The 17,633-nt window shown below is 34.4% G+C and overlaps 5 protein-coding genes across 7 annotated transcripts; 4 read left to right on the forward strand and 1 right to left on the reverse strand.

Moving 5' to 3' along the window:
* The first annotated feature begins 89 nt into the window (after positions 1-89).
* On the forward strand, positions 90-2,179 carry CSN4 (COP9 signalosome subunit 4). Its single transcript, XM_033482560.2, has 8 exons — positions 90-238; positions 307-386; positions 670-788; positions 869-1,005; positions 1,089-1,203; positions 1,286-1,475; positions 1,546-1,923; positions 2,005-2,179. The coding sequence occupies exons 1-8, from the start codon at positions 156-158 to the stop codon at positions 2,136-2,138; spliced, it is 1,236 nt and encodes a 411-aa protein (XP_033338451.1). The 5' UTR covers positions 90-155; the 3' UTR covers positions 2,139-2,179.
* An 813-nt stretch (positions 2,180-2,992) lies between these two features.
* LOC117227466 (voltage-dependent anion-selective channel) lies at positions 2,993-6,639 on the reverse strand. Its single transcript, XM_033482732.2, has 6 exons — positions 6,502-6,639; positions 4,991-5,313; positions 4,591-4,712; positions 4,242-4,350; positions 3,954-4,162; positions 2,993-3,757 (listed from the first exon to the last, which is right to left on the reverse strand). The coding sequence occupies exons 2-6, from the start codon at positions 5,308-5,310 to the stop codon at positions 3,666-3,668; spliced, it is 852 nt and encodes a 283-aa protein (XP_033338623.1). The 5' UTR covers positions 5,311-5,313; positions 6,502-6,639; the 3' UTR covers positions 2,993-3,665.
* An 876-nt stretch (positions 6,640-7,515) lies between these two features.
* On the forward strand, positions 7,516-10,889 carry LOC117227465 (SET and MYND domain containing, arthropod-specific, member 3). 3 transcript variants are annotated; one of them, XM_033482730.2, is made up of 9 exons: positions 7,516-7,791; positions 8,172-8,239; positions 8,446-8,665; positions 8,780-9,030; positions 9,118-9,285; positions 9,488-9,714; positions 9,790-10,000; positions 10,304-10,449; positions 10,566-10,889. In XM_033482730.2, exons 1-9 carry the CDS (start codon positions 7,789-7,791, stop codon positions 10,796-10,798), a joined length of 1,527 nt encoding a protein of 508 aa, XP_033338621.2. In that variant the 5' UTR covers positions 7,516-7,788; the 3' UTR covers positions 10,799-10,889. The 3 variants fall into 3 exon arrangements, with proteins under 3 accessions (XP_033338621.2, XP_033338622.2, XP_033338620.2); XM_033482731.2 differs by having other exon boundaries at positions 7,518-7,746; XM_033482729.2 differs by lacking the exon at positions 7,516-7,791 and adding an exon at positions 7,799-7,960.
* Positions 10,890-11,143: 254 nt separating this feature from the next.
* LOC117227464 (SET domain-containing protein SmydA-8) lies at positions 11,144-14,807 on the forward strand. The gene is made up of 7 exons (XM_033482727.2): positions 11,144-11,417; positions 11,698-11,893; positions 12,099-12,326; positions 13,123-13,407; positions 13,616-13,903; positions 14,016-14,226; positions 14,292-14,807. The coding sequence occupies exons 1-7, from the start codon at positions 11,329-11,331 to the stop codon at positions 14,603-14,605; spliced, it is 1,611 nt and encodes a 536-aa protein (XP_033338618.2). The 5' UTR covers positions 11,144-11,328; the 3' UTR covers positions 14,606-14,807.
* A 727-nt stretch (positions 14,808-15,534) lies between these two features.
* Positions 15,535-17,595, forward strand: LOC117227360 (erlin-1). Its single transcript, XM_033482517.2, has 5 exons — positions 15,535-15,711; positions 15,984-16,103; positions 16,178-16,367; positions 16,456-16,714; positions 16,797-17,595. The coding sequence occupies exons 2-5, from the start codon at positions 15,996-15,998 to the stop codon at positions 17,215-17,217; spliced, it is 978 nt and encodes a 325-aa protein (XP_033338408.1). The 5' UTR covers positions 15,535-15,711; positions 15,984-15,995; the 3' UTR covers positions 17,218-17,595.
* Positions 17,596-17,633: the final 38 nt, after the last annotated feature.

Below are 17,633 nucleotides of genomic sequence, written 5' to 3' on the forward strand. Positions count from 1 at the left end.
TTTAGAAAGAAATTCATATAAAATTCTAATTCTGATTGTCATCGTATCGACATTTTCGAAATCATTTTCGCTATGTACATGTACGTTCAGTTTTGATACATAGTTCATGATTATAGTATATGCAAAAGTAGTCTTGGGTTATTCATGTAGAAAAGATGGTGGCGACGGCAGCTGCTGTACGTCAACAACTCACGAATTTAGCGTATTCTGGTGGCTCTCATAAAGATCAAGCGGAAAGGTAAAGCTAGAAAATAGGATTAAAGCTATATTTTTCCGAATGTCCGGTATAAACAATGATACTTACAGGTATCGAGCGATTTTGGATTCAATAATATTATCGTCCGGCGAAGAACTAGTTGATGCTTTAAAGATATTTATTGAAGCAAGTATGTTATTCTTCTTTTTAGAAATATTTTTGCTTACAACGAATGTATGCAGATACATTAACCATAGTAGTATAAAGATGCTAATGTACAAAAACTTATATTATATATATCACAAATGTATAAATACTTATTTTACATATACAGTTACGTTTTGAGTATGCAGTGTATATCTGGTAGTATTGTCATAATAAATGTATTTTTCTAGCATAACGTTATTCCTGCAATTTAAATATATATTTTATGCTATGTTATCAATGTGAAAATACATTCTTTTATTTTGCAGTAGTCAACGAATATGTCAGTTTGGTCATTTCAAGACAAATTTTAACAGATGTTAGTAACCGTTTGTTATGTTTACCCGATGAAATATCAAAGGCTGTTTCACATTACACATTGGAAAAAGTAAGATATTTTTTCTGAATATTTAGACTTAATAACATAATTTATAGTACAAACTATAATAAAATATTTTAATTGTTGAGATTCAACCACGCGTCATCTCTTTTGAAGAACAAGTTGCTAGCATAAGACAACACCTAGCAAGTATTTATGAACGCAATCAAAACTGGAGAGAAGCAGCTAATGTTTTAGTTGGAATACCGCTAGAAACAGGGCAAAAGTAAGTACTAATAGCATCAATTTATTAAATTAGTAGCTGGTCAGTTGTATGTTCCCACATGTAATCGTAACAACTGTCTATAGGCAATACACAGTTGACTACAAACTTGAAACTTATCTTAAAATTGCACGACTATATCTGGAGGATGATGATCCGGTACAAGCTGAAGCATTTATAAACAGAGCATCTCTTTTACAAGTATGTACCAACCAGTTAAAGATTCTGATCATTATATTTCATGTCAGTTCTCTAAAAACAATTCATTTTTTGCTTTCTTCAGGCTGAATCCAAAAATGAGCGGTTGCAAATTTACTACAAATTTTGTTATGCTAGAGTATTAGATTACAGAAGAAAGTTTATTGAAGCAGCTCAAAGATATAATGAATTATCATATAGAATTATTATACCTGAAGACGAACGAATGACTGCACTTAGAAATGCATTAATTTGTACAGTACTAGCTTCTGCAGGTAGTTATATTAGTTTGTTATATATATATTTTAAATATAAATGAATAATGAAACATAATTTCGAAATTAGGACAACAAAGAAGCCGTATGTTGGCTACCTTGTTTAAAGATGAACGTTGTCAACAACTTCCTGCTTACTCAATTCTTGAAAAGATGTACTTGGATCGCATCATTCGACGATCTGAATTACAAGAATTTGAAGCCTTATTACAACCTCACCAAAAAGCATGTACAATCGATGGATTAGGATCAACAATACTTGACCGGGCCGTTATAGAACATAACTTATTATCTGCTAGTAAATTATATAATAATATAACATTTGAGGAATTGGGTGCTTTGTTGGAAATCCCACCTACAAAGGCAGAGAAAATTGCTAGCCAAATGATTACAGAAGGACGGATGAATGGATATATTGATCAAATTGATTCTATCGTACATTTTGAGAGTATGTTTAAACGGATATGAAAGTACAAACAAATACTTTAAAAAATAATGATTTTTAGTACTAATTTATTTTTTTATGCAGCACGTGAAACTTTACCAACATGGGATAAACAAATACAGTCTCTTTGCTATCAAGTGAACCAAATAATAGAAAAAATCGCTCAGACTGAACCAGAATGGATAGCGAAAGCGATGGAAGATCAAATGGTACATTAATGTAAATTTTTTTAAATATAAATAAACACTCACACATTGGACATTCACTTGTTAAATATATTACTAAAAAAATTTTGAAGGCAATAAGAATCATTATCACAATACTGTAATGAAGCTTGTACATTATAAACGATCTCAAATTTAACGTGTTCGTCAATTTTTCTATTAATATGCATAAAAATATTTTTATATAGTCGATCAATTTTAATTTTCTTTTCATGACATAGATATTGTCGTGTCGAACGAGTTTATAACTTGAACAATTTTATTTTTTGTTCACTATTAGTAGTTTATTGTTTATCAAAATTGGAGAAATAAGAGAAATATGAACATATATAAAAGAAAGTTTATAAATGCGTATAAGAATACCAATTACTTAATAGTGACCTTAAAAGCATATATAAAAAATATTCTAACTAAGAAAGTATTGTAACTTTTTGTTGTAAATAAAATATTCACACACCACATTGAATCAATTTTTCTTTATTTTAATAACTAGTCAAAGCTTAATTCAGACTGTTCTCAATGTTTAACAATTGTTGATACATAAGAAAAAAAACTTTACCAGTACAAACCTTGTTTGCTGTAATTGCTACATAAAACAGGGCTGTGGAATTATTTGTAACTAAAAGCAATTACGTATTATTTATATTGTGTTGTTTTAAAAATGTGATATACTTAATAAAACACAGACGTATTGGAATATTGTTTTCACAACTAAATACAGATTTTTCTATAGGTTTCAATCCTAAAATAGCCACGTTGGCAGCATTGTTTTATGTCAATTATGTAAGTAGGAATGAATGATTATTTCATTTTGAAAATGAAAGATGTTAATATTATTTAATCCCAAGTCCCTGTAAGTAATTATTTATTTTATACAACATTAAGTGCAAGATTTTTTACAACGAATTCAATCTTAATATTATTCGTGTAGTTATAATAACGAACGTGCAGTATACTGTGCCTTCATTTTGGGATTAATAAAAAAAAATTTACTATTTCTTAATGAAATAGCAAATATTTACTACTGCTTTTCTTAAATATGTTTCCAGCAGAATTTAAATACAATTCTTTTACCTCATTAGTATATACTTTAAGTTTATTAGTATCTGCAATCCATTGCTTGCATATATTTTCTTTCACATGACGTTACATTAATCTTTGATCTGTTAAGACTGAACATTTTTAACAGGAACTGGAAGGCGGCATCATATAGAGTGTAAAAGAATTTCAGAAAATAAATAATGCACTTTTGTTTCACTAAAAGTTGTGAATCATATTGTTCATGACAACAAGATACTGATAGTGGTACTTTTACACTTGTATCTGTGTATATTTTAAACTAATATTTCTTCAACTAAGATAAAAAGATGCATGATATTTTGTGGCATCTATTTTGGGACAAACCTATCTACAAATTATAGGCAATACTTTATTTGAAGCATGTAAAGTGATGCTGTCTTTGTGACACCAAGTCATCAAAGCATTCTGTAGGTCAGGTCCTTTTATATCAGTACTTCACATTTAAGCTTCAAGGTCTAATGCAAAGCCAATCTTATGCCCACCAGAACCGAAGTTCTTTCCATCAATATTTGTAGAGAGGGTCAGTGTTACACCTGAAAAATATATTTCCTTATTTAATAAGATTTCATTGATTCATGTAAAGAACTCAGTATGGAGGTTCTCAAGATTAGTAGAAAAAGCAATATGAAGTTATTACATGATATTGTACATAGTAATACTATATATAAATTATGATGCAGAAATACTAATACATTTATTTACAAAGATAACAGTTTTTATTCATCTTACCATCGCGCAGTTTTTGTTGATATCCCAAACCTACTTGGAGATGTGAATTTATTTTAGCTTTAACACTTGCATCTTTGTCAAGATTGTACTTTGTACCAATTCCAAATTGTGTAACATTATTGCTAGAATTCCAAGCAAGATTGATCGCTCCTTGCAAATCTGATTTCACTTTATGATAAATGGAGCCACTGAACTCACGGCCATTATCTCTATTGAAATAAAAAATCTATGATAACTATGTGTATAAAACGTTTTTACACAATTTTTATAACCATTCTATTCACGTACACTGCTGTGTGAAGAGCAAAATCAGAGGCAGTGAATCCGAGAGCAAAGTTGTTCTTCGTAAGTTTATTTCTTTGTGTATCAAAACTAGCTTGATAACCAGCAAGCCATCCTGTAATAAAATTGGAATACCTTATAATTAAAAATTTAGTCCATTTATTTCTATCGAGTTATACTGTCTTACTTTTTTTTTCTGGTATATCTTGGACATTGGGAATAAAACAAGGGGAATCTCAATTGGAATTATAGGGAATCACATGACAGCATGCTTATGAATAATGTTAAATATCTAGACAATAAAAATATTTTCTTGTTCTCTGTATCAACTTTAATATTGTTAATAAAGGATTACCTTGGTATCCTACAACTGTTGATGCATTGATTAAAGGACCAGCAGAAAGGCTAAGGTCAAAATCAGCATTTGCTGACACATTTTCGTGTTTATAAGATGTCTTCAATTTTCCTGTTTTTGTTCTATAATAATATAAGAATTATACTTTGTATGATCTAACTGATAAGTCACATAAAATTAAGTCAGTACTCAATATGGAAATGTACTGAAAAGAGAAGATCCCAAGCTTGCAGATTAAAAGAATCATGAAATTTTGAGGTACTCTCCTATACAATTTTATAATATATATAAACATATGTATATTGTAGATGTCCCCAATGTTTCATAAGCTTCCGAATTTCTGGCTAGAAATCTTATCTCATAAATTAAATCCAATGAAATTATAGAATGAATGTTTTACCCTGTCTGAGGAGAGAATGTACAGCTATAGCCAAGAGTAAGACCCTTAAGCAATTTATCAGCAAAAGTAACATCGGTAGCAAGTGTGTTGTCAGTGTTCCACTTCTCGCTAAATGTTAATCCAAGATCGCTAACTTTGTATTTGGTCTCCAAGGTACCAAATACTTTTCCAGTATCCTGATTAGATACTCCACCACTAGAGAATTCTACGCCAGAGGTAGTTTTAGTTTTGACATCTAACTTAATTAGACCAAAATGATATCCTTGACCAAATATGTCTCTAGCACTTTTGCCCAAGTCACTGTATGTTGGTGGAGCCATGATCTGAGAGGATATATTAAATAAATCCGTAAATGATTTAAGAATAATAATTTTCTTTAAATGATATACACATATTCATAAAATACATGAATGGCAATAACACACAATTACTTGTAAATGACTTTTCGCAAGAAATCAAATTAATAAATATCAAATTATAATTGTTTTGTCTGTTGCGAACTATATAGACCATAATATGTAATTACATATTCATGTATATGTATAGTTCTATAGAATTCTAAAAATAGTAATCCTTAACCACTAGGTAGTACTCTATTAAATTTAAACTCTATAATATTATATGATACAATTGGTACAATAAATGTAATCAATATAATTGGTATATATTACTTAAATTCTGCTAATAATTTAACAAACAAAATATTGAATTATACAATCAAATAAAATTTATTAGATTGCATAATTACAAATATGTATGTGGTTATTAACTGTAGTACAATAGAAACTAACCCTTGTTATAAGATACAGTGTTTAAAGTGACAATGTAACATAACAAATTTTTATAATACATGCATACACAGATAAAAATCATAGAAGAAATTGATTTATCCGAAGACAATGCTGTTCTGTGTTACAAAGTACTACAGTTTTGACAGTTGTGTACAAATGTAAGTAATCCAGGTAATAGCAATTAGTGCAAATGATACAGAAAGTTATGTCAAATTACTTAGTTAACACTATATTCACCGTTAAGTATGCAAGTAGAGAATAATCACGATTTTAGAGGCATGTTCGGAGAATTGTTTATTATAAAAATCAAATAAAGGTCATATAATAAACCATCAATAATTTTGCAACTCTAATATAGAGCAGAGATGGAGTGGTATTGACCCTTCCTAGGTATTACATAAGGAGTAAATCAGTGACTTTCAATTCCCATAAATCACTTGGATTTCAAACTGTTCTGTACGAGCATATTTTCTTACGATGAAAATCATCGTTCCATGAATGATGAAACAGAAAAGAAACGCTCGAGCACGTTCGAACCGACGAAACTATTGGAAAAGATCGGTTATTGTACCGCAAGGCGACAGACATTACTTTCGTTAACCAATACCGGCTTTGTGAAAATTTAATATGCCACAGAATTTACGCAAGATAAGCGGGCGAACACAGGTTTTAATTGAAATGACGTAATCCATACTAATAATGAAATTTGCAGGTACTTACTGTTTTCTGTTATAATACGCGAATGCAGAAAACTGCGTGACTTTGCCTGAGAATTGCGTACGTGAGACGGTTACACCAATCGAGGAAGAAAGACTAGGACCTGCGCACAGTTTCGGTCACGCATGCGTAGAACGGCAGCTTAAAAAAAATTGCAAATTATTTTTTCGAACGAATATCGATAACATCGATCTAAGAAAATTATACGATATATTAGCGAACATAGTGCCCAGTCATTGGAGACTATAAATTCGATCATTTAATCGATGTGTTGATTCAGTTTTCGGATGTTACGTAACCTCGAGGTACACCCCTCTAAACGTCGATTTTGCATACATCCGGTTCGCGCGATATGTATCATAGATTGAACTTTGAACAAAAGATAAAGATAATGGATATTGGTAAACTACATTCACAAAAATATTTTTAACAAATTCATTTTGTACATTCTTCGCTAGATTCTGTAGCATTCGGTAAATAATTGCCTGGGCTTTCCGAATTATAATTCTTCCTCTTTATCGTCTTCACATATTTTTTTTTTTATTATGTGAAATGAAATGAAACTATTCCAACTTTCTAACAGGCGTTTATTTATATTCAGATGTACATTATTAGGCTCGACAAAATTAGAAACTGTTCACGATTCGAAAATTATCTTTACTATATATTTGCACGTTCGTAATTTATGCCCATCAAGTATTGTAATAGCACAAACTTTCTATAAGATAGAAAGTTTCGTGATAGTTTAATAAAAAAGGCTTTTGCATTGAATGGTTTAAAGTCGACGTATATAGGTTAATGCGTTAGTACCTGAAACAAGGGGAAATGGTAAATCAAGATCAGACATGCCGGATGATTCCTAGCTTCCTAGATCCCCACTTTTCAAAATCAAAATACTTTCAATAGAAAAATTTGATTCCTTTTTTAGTATTGGCTAATCCTAGTAGATTTAAATCTATTTTATTTCTCTAATTATGCTTATTCTTTCAGATAGGTTTCCCAATATAGAAACTCACGATGTTATGAAACAGCGTTTATGGGAATACCAACAAACGTAATTGGAAAAAATCGGATTTTTATATACGGCCGATTGTGTCGGAAAAACAACAAGAGCTACGGATATAACATCATCGCAACGTTACCGAAGTACTCTAGATTCTTCTGAACGTTTCTACCGACGAAAATATCCAGGCTGTTCGATGCAGTGCTATAGAATGTTTACTACGTGGAGACGGCTCGTGAAAGACGGTGGTAGTACCATCTGGATCATACTTTTGGCAATCTCCGCGGATGGTATATTTTTAATAAGACGATTATAAATATCGGTCCGATTTTTAGTCGGTAGCATTCGCATTCGCGCACCGCTACACTCGATTAAGCGTAATAGTCGCGCTGTAAAAGCGCATTGTGGGAATCGGTTGACACCGCTGTTTAATTGTTAATCATGTCGCAACAAACCACGGTACGTTTCGAACACGTTGCGGTAAAACATCGTACTTTTAGTGCACCGATATACGATGATTTTTCGAAATGTGTGCAAGTATTATGTTTTGTAAACAAATTTAAATAAATTAGAGACAGACGTACTTCCGAGTGACTTTTACCGAATTAAACGCAAGTTAGGAACTTTGGTAAAGTGGATAGTGTTGGATAATCTACACATTTATTTTTAGGAGTCATCGAAATTGGGAGGTAAAAGCACCGCAACGTACAAAATACTCGACAATGATAAAGTTGGAAGGTAATTGAAACAGATTCATCGTACTTAACAATTTCGTCGGAAGTATAGTAACCATTCTTTAAATATCGATAATATTTATTATTCGTGTTATTTTTACGAACGATTATCTTCGCAAGCGAAGATAAGTTGTGACAAAAGGTTTTTTTTATAATTTTCGGATCGCTTTGAATTTTGAGATAGTTCTTCATAAATAATTTCATTCCCAGATACATGGTAGCCAACAAAGAGTTAGAGGCAGGCGAGGAAATACTCACGGAGATGCCATTTGTGGTCGGACCAAAGGCGTTCACTTATCCCTTATGCCTTTCGTGTTGCACGCCTTGGCCACCGACGCCGAGTGATAAACCTCTTTGCTCTAAATGCGGGTGGCCCGTTTGTTCTGCAGAATGCGAAAATCTGCCTCGACATAAAGATTACGAATGCCAGGTAGAAATGATTAAAATGAAGAGTAACAAATTCACAGATTTCGAACGTTTGGAATGTAATTCAATTTTCGATATTTTAGTATGCACTTGTGCTATATGAAAGTTTGATTCGTAGATATTTGCACAAGCGAACGAGAAATTCAATGTGGCAGCGGCTTTGGAAGAAACCAACGAGAATGGTGTCCCTCAATTAGAATGTATAACACCGTTGAGGCTGCTGTTGGAATCCGAGAAGAGTCCCGAAAGATGGAATAACGAAGTGAAGGCGATGGAGGCTCATAATAAATTAAGAAAAGAAAAAGCACATTGGGATTCGGACCAGGTGAACGTGGTAGCTTATTTGAGAAACCAGCTTAAACTCGAACGGTAAAACTTTGTTTCAATTGCTCGGAAATTGCGATCTTTCCAAGGCCATCTTACCATAGTTAATGTCACGAACATTATTCGTTACAGATTCTCCGAAGAACAAATCCAAACGGCTTGCGGCATTTTGGAAGTAAACGCGTTCGAGATTCGTACAGCGAATGGATTCAGCGCGAGAGCTCTGTATCCGACCGTAGCATTGATGAATCATTCTTGCGTCTCCAATACATGCCACAGTATTTCAACGACAGATTTTAGGTAAAATTGTTGTACTAATCGGAGCGCTCGGGTGAAAATTATGGCGTGTAACTTCACCTTTTTCTCTCTGTCCGATGAACAATAGATATTCTATGACTGTGACACGCTTTTCAAAAGAAATGAACGAAGACCCTGAACAGGATGCAACAGACAACTTATTCGACGAACTTTGATTATTTAATCGCTTGAAATTCGTTCGTAGAGTACGATTGCGGACGACAACGAAAGTTCCGCCTGCCGGTGAATTGTATGGCAGTTACGTGCACTCGTTGCTACCAACTATGTTGAGAAGAGAACATCTTCTCGAAGGGAAATACTTTGCTTGCGCTTGTCCAAGATGCGCGGATCCCGCCGAGCTGGGGACACACATGTCGTCCTTGAAATGTAACAAATGCGACAATGGCATCGTGATGTCGTTAGACTCCCTGGGTAATCGTCGCGACCACTTAATTATGAGAATAATCGCGAAAGCGCTGCATCTGATCGAACCAAATCGTTTCGCAGATCCCGATAGCAAATGGAAATGCACGCACTGTGAATTCTCAACGAGCGGGGCAGCTGTTCGGAAAGTACTGCATATCATTCAGGCAGAGGTTGACGCTGTAGAAACCATCAGTGGAACCGAGGGAGCCGACGCCATTCAAGAAAGAGAAACAGTTATGAAAAAGTACCACTCTGTGTTGCACCCCTGTCATGCTTTTAACACGATGCTGAGGTAAGCGCAACGTTGATCATCGAAATCGATGGAACATGAACTATTAACACTTCCACGACCGCGCTAGAAAGCTCAAAAATTTTCATAAAATTAAAATATTTCATTCGATTAAGCCAAAATTATAAAGCAAATTTATATGGCATCGATTACTTCTTCAGCACATTCGTGCCTCTTGTAAATCTGAATAAAATTAGGCAATCATTTTTAATTTTTGATCAATCATCCATTCGATCGTCAACCGACTGAATTTAAAACGGGTAAATCTCCCCGTTCGGTTGGCTAAGTGTTAATATTTGTTTTCAGGCACTCGTTAACACAGATGTACGGTCGCGTCGATGAATACCTGTTAGACGATCTGCCAGACGTGGTGTTAGAGCATAAAATAGATTTGTGTCATCTGTTGCTGCAAGTATTGAACGTTACAGAACCAGGTTATTCTCGTATAAGAGGTAAAAATGTCTACTATCGTTTCGATACTTTTTGGTTCAGCTTCTACTTTAACGTCAGACATTAATATTCAGGCATAAATTCTAGAGTACAAAATATCGATCACGTTTTGTTGAAGGAATGACGTTGTACGAGCTCCATGCCCCTTTGCTTATCATCGCTAAAACGCAATGGAACGCAGGCGTGTTAAACGAGAGTGGCCTGAAATCGAAAATGATCGATGCTGTTCAGATCTTGAGAGAATCTGCAACCATCTTGTGCTTGGAACCGCCGGACACCCCCGAGGGACAAATAGGCATCGTCGCGAAGGACTCGTTGGTTCAGCTGGAAGACTCGATCAATAATTTATAAGTATTTCATGTAAATATAATAAAAGTGCATTCGAACATATGTAATATAATAATTAATCGCCTCAGACAATAAAAGATGTATTCTCGGAAAATATTTTCGTACCTTTTAAAAGCGTCATTCTTCGCGAATATTTCGCAACAAGATATCTTACGCGTTATTTATTGTAACGAGCGAGAATCTCACCGGCGGTCAAATATTTTACACATTGTAAATACGTAAAAAACGTAACGCTATCGCGCCTAGACAATCGCTCCAAATCGCTGCGTCTTCTAATTCGATACCCGCGCACGCATCGTTTTGTTTTCGATCGCTCGGCATCCGCGCGCCATGATGGCTTCTAATAATAATGCAAGGCATCAAGAAAGTTCCAAAGAGAACGAGACACGGCCGAGGCACGAACTTCCTGTATATCTGTGTCAGTCAGAAACCGTCGGAAATGCACGATACGTCGCATCTCTCTGGAGCCTTGGTACTTTTCGAGCTTGCGTGAACATTGGTGCACATCGAAGGAGTAATTACTAAAGACAGCGATGTCGAGCATGGCGCTGGTAGAAAGATCGAAAAACTGTACGCCTGTTTCTTCGAAATACAATGTTGCTCGCTCGGAGAAACTCGGCAGGTATCGCTCGTGCGCGCTTAATTGCATTTTAATTAGTTTAATCGTACTTCAAACGAAACGTGGACTATTCAAATTTTTCGTGCGTCTACGATAGAGCAACGTTGACTATTTTATCTCTTTAAACCTAAGCGACATTTTGTTTGAAACAACGATTAAGCTAATATTTTTGCAAACAGTTACCGCAGCACTTAATTGCAACAAACGAATCAACGATAATGTTTCGACTAATATTCGACGGTTTATAGCAAACGAACCAGCGACAATACGATACCTTTTTCAGGTATTTACAATCCGTAAAAGACTTGACCGCCGGTGAGGTAATACTGCGAGAGAGGCCGGTCGCCGTGGGACCAACGATTTCCAGCAGAGATTACGTATGCTTCGGCTGTTTGCGTTTCCTACCAAAAACGAAGAAGCTGTCGCAACACCTGTGCCCCAAGTGCAACGTTGCACTTTTATGCGGCCCTAATTGCGAGGTAACTAACGAACGATCTGCTCGGCATGACTAAATATACTGGAAAGCCGTGCGAAGTATAGTATAGCATACCGAATCCATCGTTTCGCTTTATTTCGAAGCAAACCTAATACCAATTCGATTGCGATTTTTCATCGCCTTCAAGATATTGAATTCTAAAAAAAGCGCAAATTTTCTAAAACGCTGTCTCCGAATTATGTTTTCAGGAAGACTCCGAGTATCATACTAAAGATGAATGCGAGATGTTCAAAAATAACAAGGATTTGTCGCCGGACAACGTCGAAGAGATCATCGGTGTTCTGTTGCCGTTGAGATTGTGGCTTCTGAAACAAAGAGATCCAGCAGCGTGGAGGCAAGTTGAATGCATGGAAGCCCATACGGCCGAAAGAAGAGACACGCCGGTATGGAGAGACAGAGAATCGAACGTTATAAACGTAAGCAGAATCGTCGTATCGCCTGTTCATTTGTTGCCGCTTTCGTTTCTGCTGCAGCAATTCCGCCACGTGTCCGTTCACCGTCGGTGTCTCAGGTCCAAATTTCTATATTCTATATATATATATATATTAATATAATTATAATATAATTATATTATATTATCTATCTATCTATATATATATATATATATATATATATATATATATATATATATATATATATATATATTTCTATAGAATATATATTATATTCTATATATATATAGATAATATAATATAATATAATATAATATATATTATTATATATAGAATATAATATAAATTCTATATCATATTTCTATTTCTATATTCTATATTGTCAAGCTCGACTCGCGCGATTCGGCATAATTTTTCTCCGTGCCTACATTAGTCGGCCTTACAGCGGCTCTCCGATTGCGCAGCGACTTCGTCCGCGTTTTCTTTGCCAGCCTCTCACCAGCTGCTCGATTTCGCACCAAGTTGGTCCGCGTTTTTGCACCAGCTTCCCAGCTGCTCCGCGACTCCGCGTCCGGGTTCGCCCGCGTTTCTCATTTTCGAGGAGCGACTTCTCCGAAGCTCGTTCGAAGGACAATACATTTTGCAACTGTTAAACAGTTCAATGACATTAACAAAAGAAAGAAAAAAAGTTCAATAAGTTAAATATAAATGTAACGAGATTCTCGTTCTCGTCGAAACGTTACGAACGTACTAATCGCCGACAATAAGTCGAAATAATAATGTGACGATTTTTCCAACAATAAAAACCGTATGATAATAGGTCATCAGGGCGCTAAATTTAATTCCTGATCATGACGCGTCTACCTCAGAACTTTTACAACAAGTGTGCGGCATTTTAGACGTAAATGTGTTCGAGCTCCGATCTCCGGGAGGAGTGGACGGCCTCTTTTTACGAGGTTTATATACGGAAGCCTCCTTAATGGCGCACGACTGCAGAGGAAATACCCACCTCACTGTGGATGATAATTTTCACCTGACCGTGTACGCCAGCCTGCCGATACAGCGCGGCGACACCATATTTTTCAATTACACATCGTCCCTTCTGGTTCGTCGAATGCCAACTGATTTCTTTTCCATTTAAAATATAAAAATATAAATATATAATATTATATATATGTTATAATAATATTATATATATATTATAATAATATTATATAAATATAAATATATAAAAATATAAATCGTGAACGAATACTTCACGATTTTATCGATACTATGTATTACGGATAAAGCGTGAATTTTCTCATTTTTAGGGAACGTCGGGCAGAAGGGAACATTTGCGAGGCGGCAAGTATTTTGAGTGCGAGTGCTCGTTGTGCAAAGATCCTTACGAAATGGGGTCGTACATGAGCAGTATCTTGTGCCCAGGTTGTAGACAAGGTTACTTGGGAATCGAAAATCCGCTGGCAGTAAATCCGTACGAGAAAACCATGAGATGGCAATGCGACAAATGCAGAAAAAGCATCGGAGGACGTCTCGTCCGAGCCACTCTAAACGTTAGCAGAACGTTGATCGAAGACACGGATGACAGCGACATCAAAGTACGTTGTGTCCCTTTTCTTGACCTAGAAACGTAAATATAATAATTATAATATTAATTTTAATTATAATATTTTTTATAAATTAAATTATAATTATAATATTATTTCGAAGGGTTTGGAGACGCTGACGAGCAAACTGAACCGATCATTTCACCCGAATCATTTCTTGATGCTGTCCTTGAAGCAGAAATTATTGGCGGCGTACAGGAAAGAGATGGCAACGCCGAATCCGCCCAAGAAATGTATGCAGAGAATGGTGGACACGTGCAAAGAAGTTTGCGACGTGTTGGAGATCGTCGAGCCCGGGATATCTCGGTTAAAGGGTACGCGACCGTTCCATTTTCTGCAGCGTCACGCTCTGCTTCAGAATTTGTTTCCAAATTTTCAGGTATAATGTTGTACGAGATGCATTTGCCGTTGGTGCTGTTGGCTAACCGCGCGTATGCCGCGCGCGAGATCTCTTTGGCAGAGTTATCCTCGCGGCTCGAGGAAGCTGGAAGTCTCTTGAAGAGATCGCTTAGAATGCTTCTTTTAGAACCGATCGAGACACCGGAGGGCAAGCTGGCTAAACGAGCTTTGCAGGAATTGAAAGCGCTGAATCAAAATATAGCAGACGTTAAGACGATCACCACGGTCGAAAACACGTCGTGCGCGAACGCCAAGAGGAAATCATCCAGGAACAAAGCGTCTACGAACAAATGAACGTTCGACGACGGACTGTTTGATGGAAGTCGTAATATGTATAGTATTTTGCGCTTCTTCGAACACAATGATTTCTAAATGTACATTAATATAAGCGATTTCGTCATATATAGTTGTCGAATGTTTGTGAAAAATGAACGAGGTTATTTTTGTGGTCTATTATTTTAAAAATATAACTCTTACAACCATCTTATATATAATATATATTGCAGTTACGGATTATTGTTAAACAAACCTTCTAAGCATCGTAGAAATGGTTGGAAAACTCTCCTGCGTCTGTACAATGCAAAACAATGGATTTATTGTTATTCCGGTCAAAATACATATTTAAAAGTAGCGCCATTTGAGACGAGTGGCGCCGCCCGTGGCAAATTTCTGAAGCTCCTTTCGAGGTTCGTACAGCGCCAATTAGTCCGGTGGCAAAACGCTCAAACTGTTAGCCAAACAGTTTCAGCGTTTTGCCACCGGACTAATTGGCGCTGTGCGGACGTCGGAAAGAGCTTCAGTTTTTTCCCAGAAGAGGCGCCACTTGCATCAAATGGCGCTACTTTTATATATGTATTTAGAAGTGGATAATCCGTGCCGGATTTTACATTGTGTCTTATGAGAACTGCGGCAATTATAATTTATTTTCGATATCTATAACAATAAATAAACTTTTTCGTATGATATAAGTGCAGAAAAGTCTGCCAAACCTTGCTGTACCCTCAAAAGATTTGTTTAACCCCTACATTAACGTTATTTATGATTTATTCTTATTACTTCGAATTCTTGTAAAATATACTTATGTAAATGCTTGTAAAAAGCGATTATTTTACTAAACCATGTAATCTTACAGCTCTGTCAATAATAATACATTAGGCTTTTTCAAGAAATAAATATTTATGATTCTTAACAATTTGCTTATCTTTACTAAGTTATGCGTTTAAAATGAGTATCAGTTACAATTCATGCATTAGTAGAAGTCACTATGTTACTATGTCACAGCTGCAAATATAAACAGAATACTTTAAAAATATGAAGTTAGGATTATTTGATTTTTTTGGTGATAACGATTTACAAATCCATCAGTAGTTAATTATATAATACATATTTCGTGAACACAGGTAGTATTTTAATTGTTCTATAATTCTTTTGTAACATAACCTTTTACAATTTAAAATTATTACGTGGACGTAGAATATAAAAATAAGTGCTATAATGTCTCGAATATTATAATTATTTCATATATTTTAATTTATTGTATATCAAAAAATGCCGATTGAGGTACATAATAATATGTACCTCATACATACATACATAATAGCTGCAAAATGTAGAAAGTCAAAACTATTAAAATAGGATAAAATAATATTTAAATTATTTCTATGCATTTCAGGATATAATCAATATGTTTAAGCCAAATATTATTGGTTTATGTTTTGTCATCTGCCTAGCAATTGTATTTAATACCTCGTTGCATCGTATCGACGAAGGCCATGTTGGCGTATATTTTAGGGTAGGTTTCATATTTTTAAACGTATAATGATGGTTTATAATTCCTATGTACATATAATAACTATCATTTTATAGGGAGGTGCACTATTGCCTCAAGTCAGTTATCCAGGATTTCATATGATGATTCCTTTATTAACCAAATTCCGTTCGGTTCAAGTTACACTGCAAACAGATGAGGTAAAAAATGTACCATGCGGTACTAGTGGCGGCGTGATGATTTATTTTGACCGTATTGAAGTTGTGAACATATTAGATGCAAACAGTGGTAAGAGTTCTATAAAATGTACACTACAAATCACTGAAGCCAATTTATCAAATATTCCATGCATTAATAAACATTTTTATTCGTATAGTTTATAATATTGTGAGGAATTTTACGGCTGATTATGATCAAACATTAATATTTAACAAGATTCATCATGAATTAAACCAATTTTGTTCTGTGCATACGTTACACGAAGTATATATAGATTTATTCGATCAGATAGATGAAAATTTAAAAACTGCGCTGCAGAAAGATTTAAATGATTTAGCACCTGGCTTAAGTATTCATGCTGTTAGAGTTACAAAGCCTAAAATTCCGGAAACCATTAGAAAAAATTATGAATTAATGTAAGTGTAAAAACATAATTTAATAATTGCACTTAAGAATAAGATATTAATTATAATACTGCTTATGCGTGAATTTTTTTAGGGAGGGTGAAAAAACTAAATTACTGATAGCTACCCAACATCAGAAAGTAGTAGAAAAAGATGCAGAAACTGACAGAAAGAAAGCTCTTATTGAAGCTGAAAAGCAGGCCCAAGTTTCCAAAATTCGGTATAATCAAAACATCATGGAAAAAGAATCGCTTCGACGAGTAGTTGAAATTGAAAATGCAATACATCTGGCCAAAGAAAAGAGCCTTACCGATGCGGAACATTATAAAATAAAAATGCAGGCTGAAGCAAATAAGTTTCTTCTCACTTCAGAGTATTTAGATTTAAAGAAATACGAAGCATTAGCACAGAATGCAAAACTTTATTTTGTTCAAGATCCGCCAAAGATGTTTGTCTATGAAAAAGGTTTAAATGATCCAGTAGTTACTTCTAATCTAGATACGACGGAATCGTAATTGTAGAATTAAACGTTTATCTTTATTATTCCTAATGATAAATTATGAAGTCTTGATAACTAAGTCATAACTATTCATTAATGTTAGAAATGCAGTGTTAATCTAATTTCACTAGAAAGATTCAATTTTTATTCATTTTTTCTTGAAGAATCGACTACAATTCATGTACTATTATTTATTTCTACTTTTTCTATTTCAACAAGTTAATGAAAAGTTTCTAATAAAAATATTGTCTAACAATATAATAATAAATAAAAAAAAACTTTCAACACAGTATTTAACGTTTCATGTACTTTGTTTTCTTATAAAATAGATTAAATTAAATAATACTGTAAAAAAAGATAAAAAATGTCGAAATAAATTTAAGTTTGTACATTAGTTTCGTTTATTTCATCAAATATATTTTTTAAAATTAT

This window comes from Megalopta genalis, chromosome 5 (assembly GCF_051020955.1).
Source record: "Megalopta genalis isolate 19385.01 chromosome 5, iyMegGena1_principal, whole genome shotgun sequence".
NCBI lineage: Eukaryota > Metazoa > Arthropoda > Insecta > Hymenoptera > Halictidae > Megalopta > Megalopta genalis.

What these genes read in the sequence shown, in the direction of transcription:
- CSN4 (XM_033482560.2), top strand. Translation starts at nt 156, where the DNA reads ATGGTGGCGACGGCAGCTGCTGTACGTCAACAACTCACGAATTTAGCG. An exon ending in CATAAAGATCAAGCGGAAAG is followed by an intron (nt 239 to 306) that starts GTAAAGCTAGAA and finishes TGATACTTACAG; the next exon opens with GTATCGAGCGATTTTGGATT. An exon ending in CACATTACACATTGGAAAAA is followed by an intron (nt 789 to 868) that starts GTAAGATATTTT and finishes TTAATTGTTGAG; the next exon opens with ATTCAACCACGCGTCATCTC.
- LOC117227466 (XM_033482732.2), bottom strand. Translation starts at nt 5,310, where the DNA reads ATGGCTCCACCAACATACAGTGACTTGGGCAAAAGTGCTAGAGACATA. An exon ending in AACAGTTGTAGGATACCAAG is followed by an intron (nt 4,351 to 4,590) that starts GTAATCCTTTAT and finishes ATTTTATTACAG; the next exon opens with GATGGCTTGCTGGTTATCAA. An exon ending in TCAACAAAAACTGCGCGATG is followed by an intron (nt 3,758 to 3,953) that starts GTAAGATGAATA and finishes TATATTTTTCAG; the next exon opens with GTGTAACACTGACCCTCTCT.
- LOC117227465 (XM_033482729.2), top strand. An exon ending in GACAATGATAAAGTTGGAAG is followed by an intron (nt 8,240 to 8,445) that starts GTAATTGAAACA and finishes TTTCATTCCCAG; the next exon opens with ATACATGGTAGCCAACAAAG. An exon ending in AACCAGCTTAAACTCGAACG is followed by an intron (nt 9,031 to 9,117) that starts GTAAAACTTTGT and finishes TATTCGTTACAG; the next exon opens with ATTCTCCGAAGAACAAATCC.
- LOC117227464 (XM_033482727.2), top strand. Translation starts at nt 11,329, where the DNA reads ATGTCGAGCATGGCGCTGGTAGAAAGATCGAAAAACTGTACGCCTGTT. An exon ending in TATGCGGCCCTAATTGCGAG is followed by an intron (nt 11,894 to 12,098) that starts GTAACTAACGAA and finishes TTATGTTTTCAG; the next exon opens with GAAGACTCCGAGTATCATAC. An exon ending in ATTACACATCGTCCCTTCTG is followed by an intron (nt 13,408 to 13,615) that starts GTTCGTCGAATG and finishes TCTCATTTTTAG; the next exon opens with GGAACGTCGGGCAGAAGGGA.
- LOC117227360 (XM_033482517.2), top strand. Translation starts at nt 15,996, where the DNA reads ATGTTTAAGCCAAATATTATTGGTTTATGTTTTGTCATCTGCCTAGCA. An exon ending in ATGTTGGCGTATATTTTAGG is followed by an intron (nt 16,104 to 16,177) that starts GTAGGTTTCATA and finishes ATCATTTTATAG; the next exon opens with GGAGGTGCACTATTGCCTCA. An exon ending in AGAAAAAATTATGAATTAAT is followed by an intron (nt 16,715 to 16,796) that starts GTAAGTGTAAAA and finishes GAATTTTTTTAG; the next exon opens with GGAGGGTGAAAAAACTAAAT.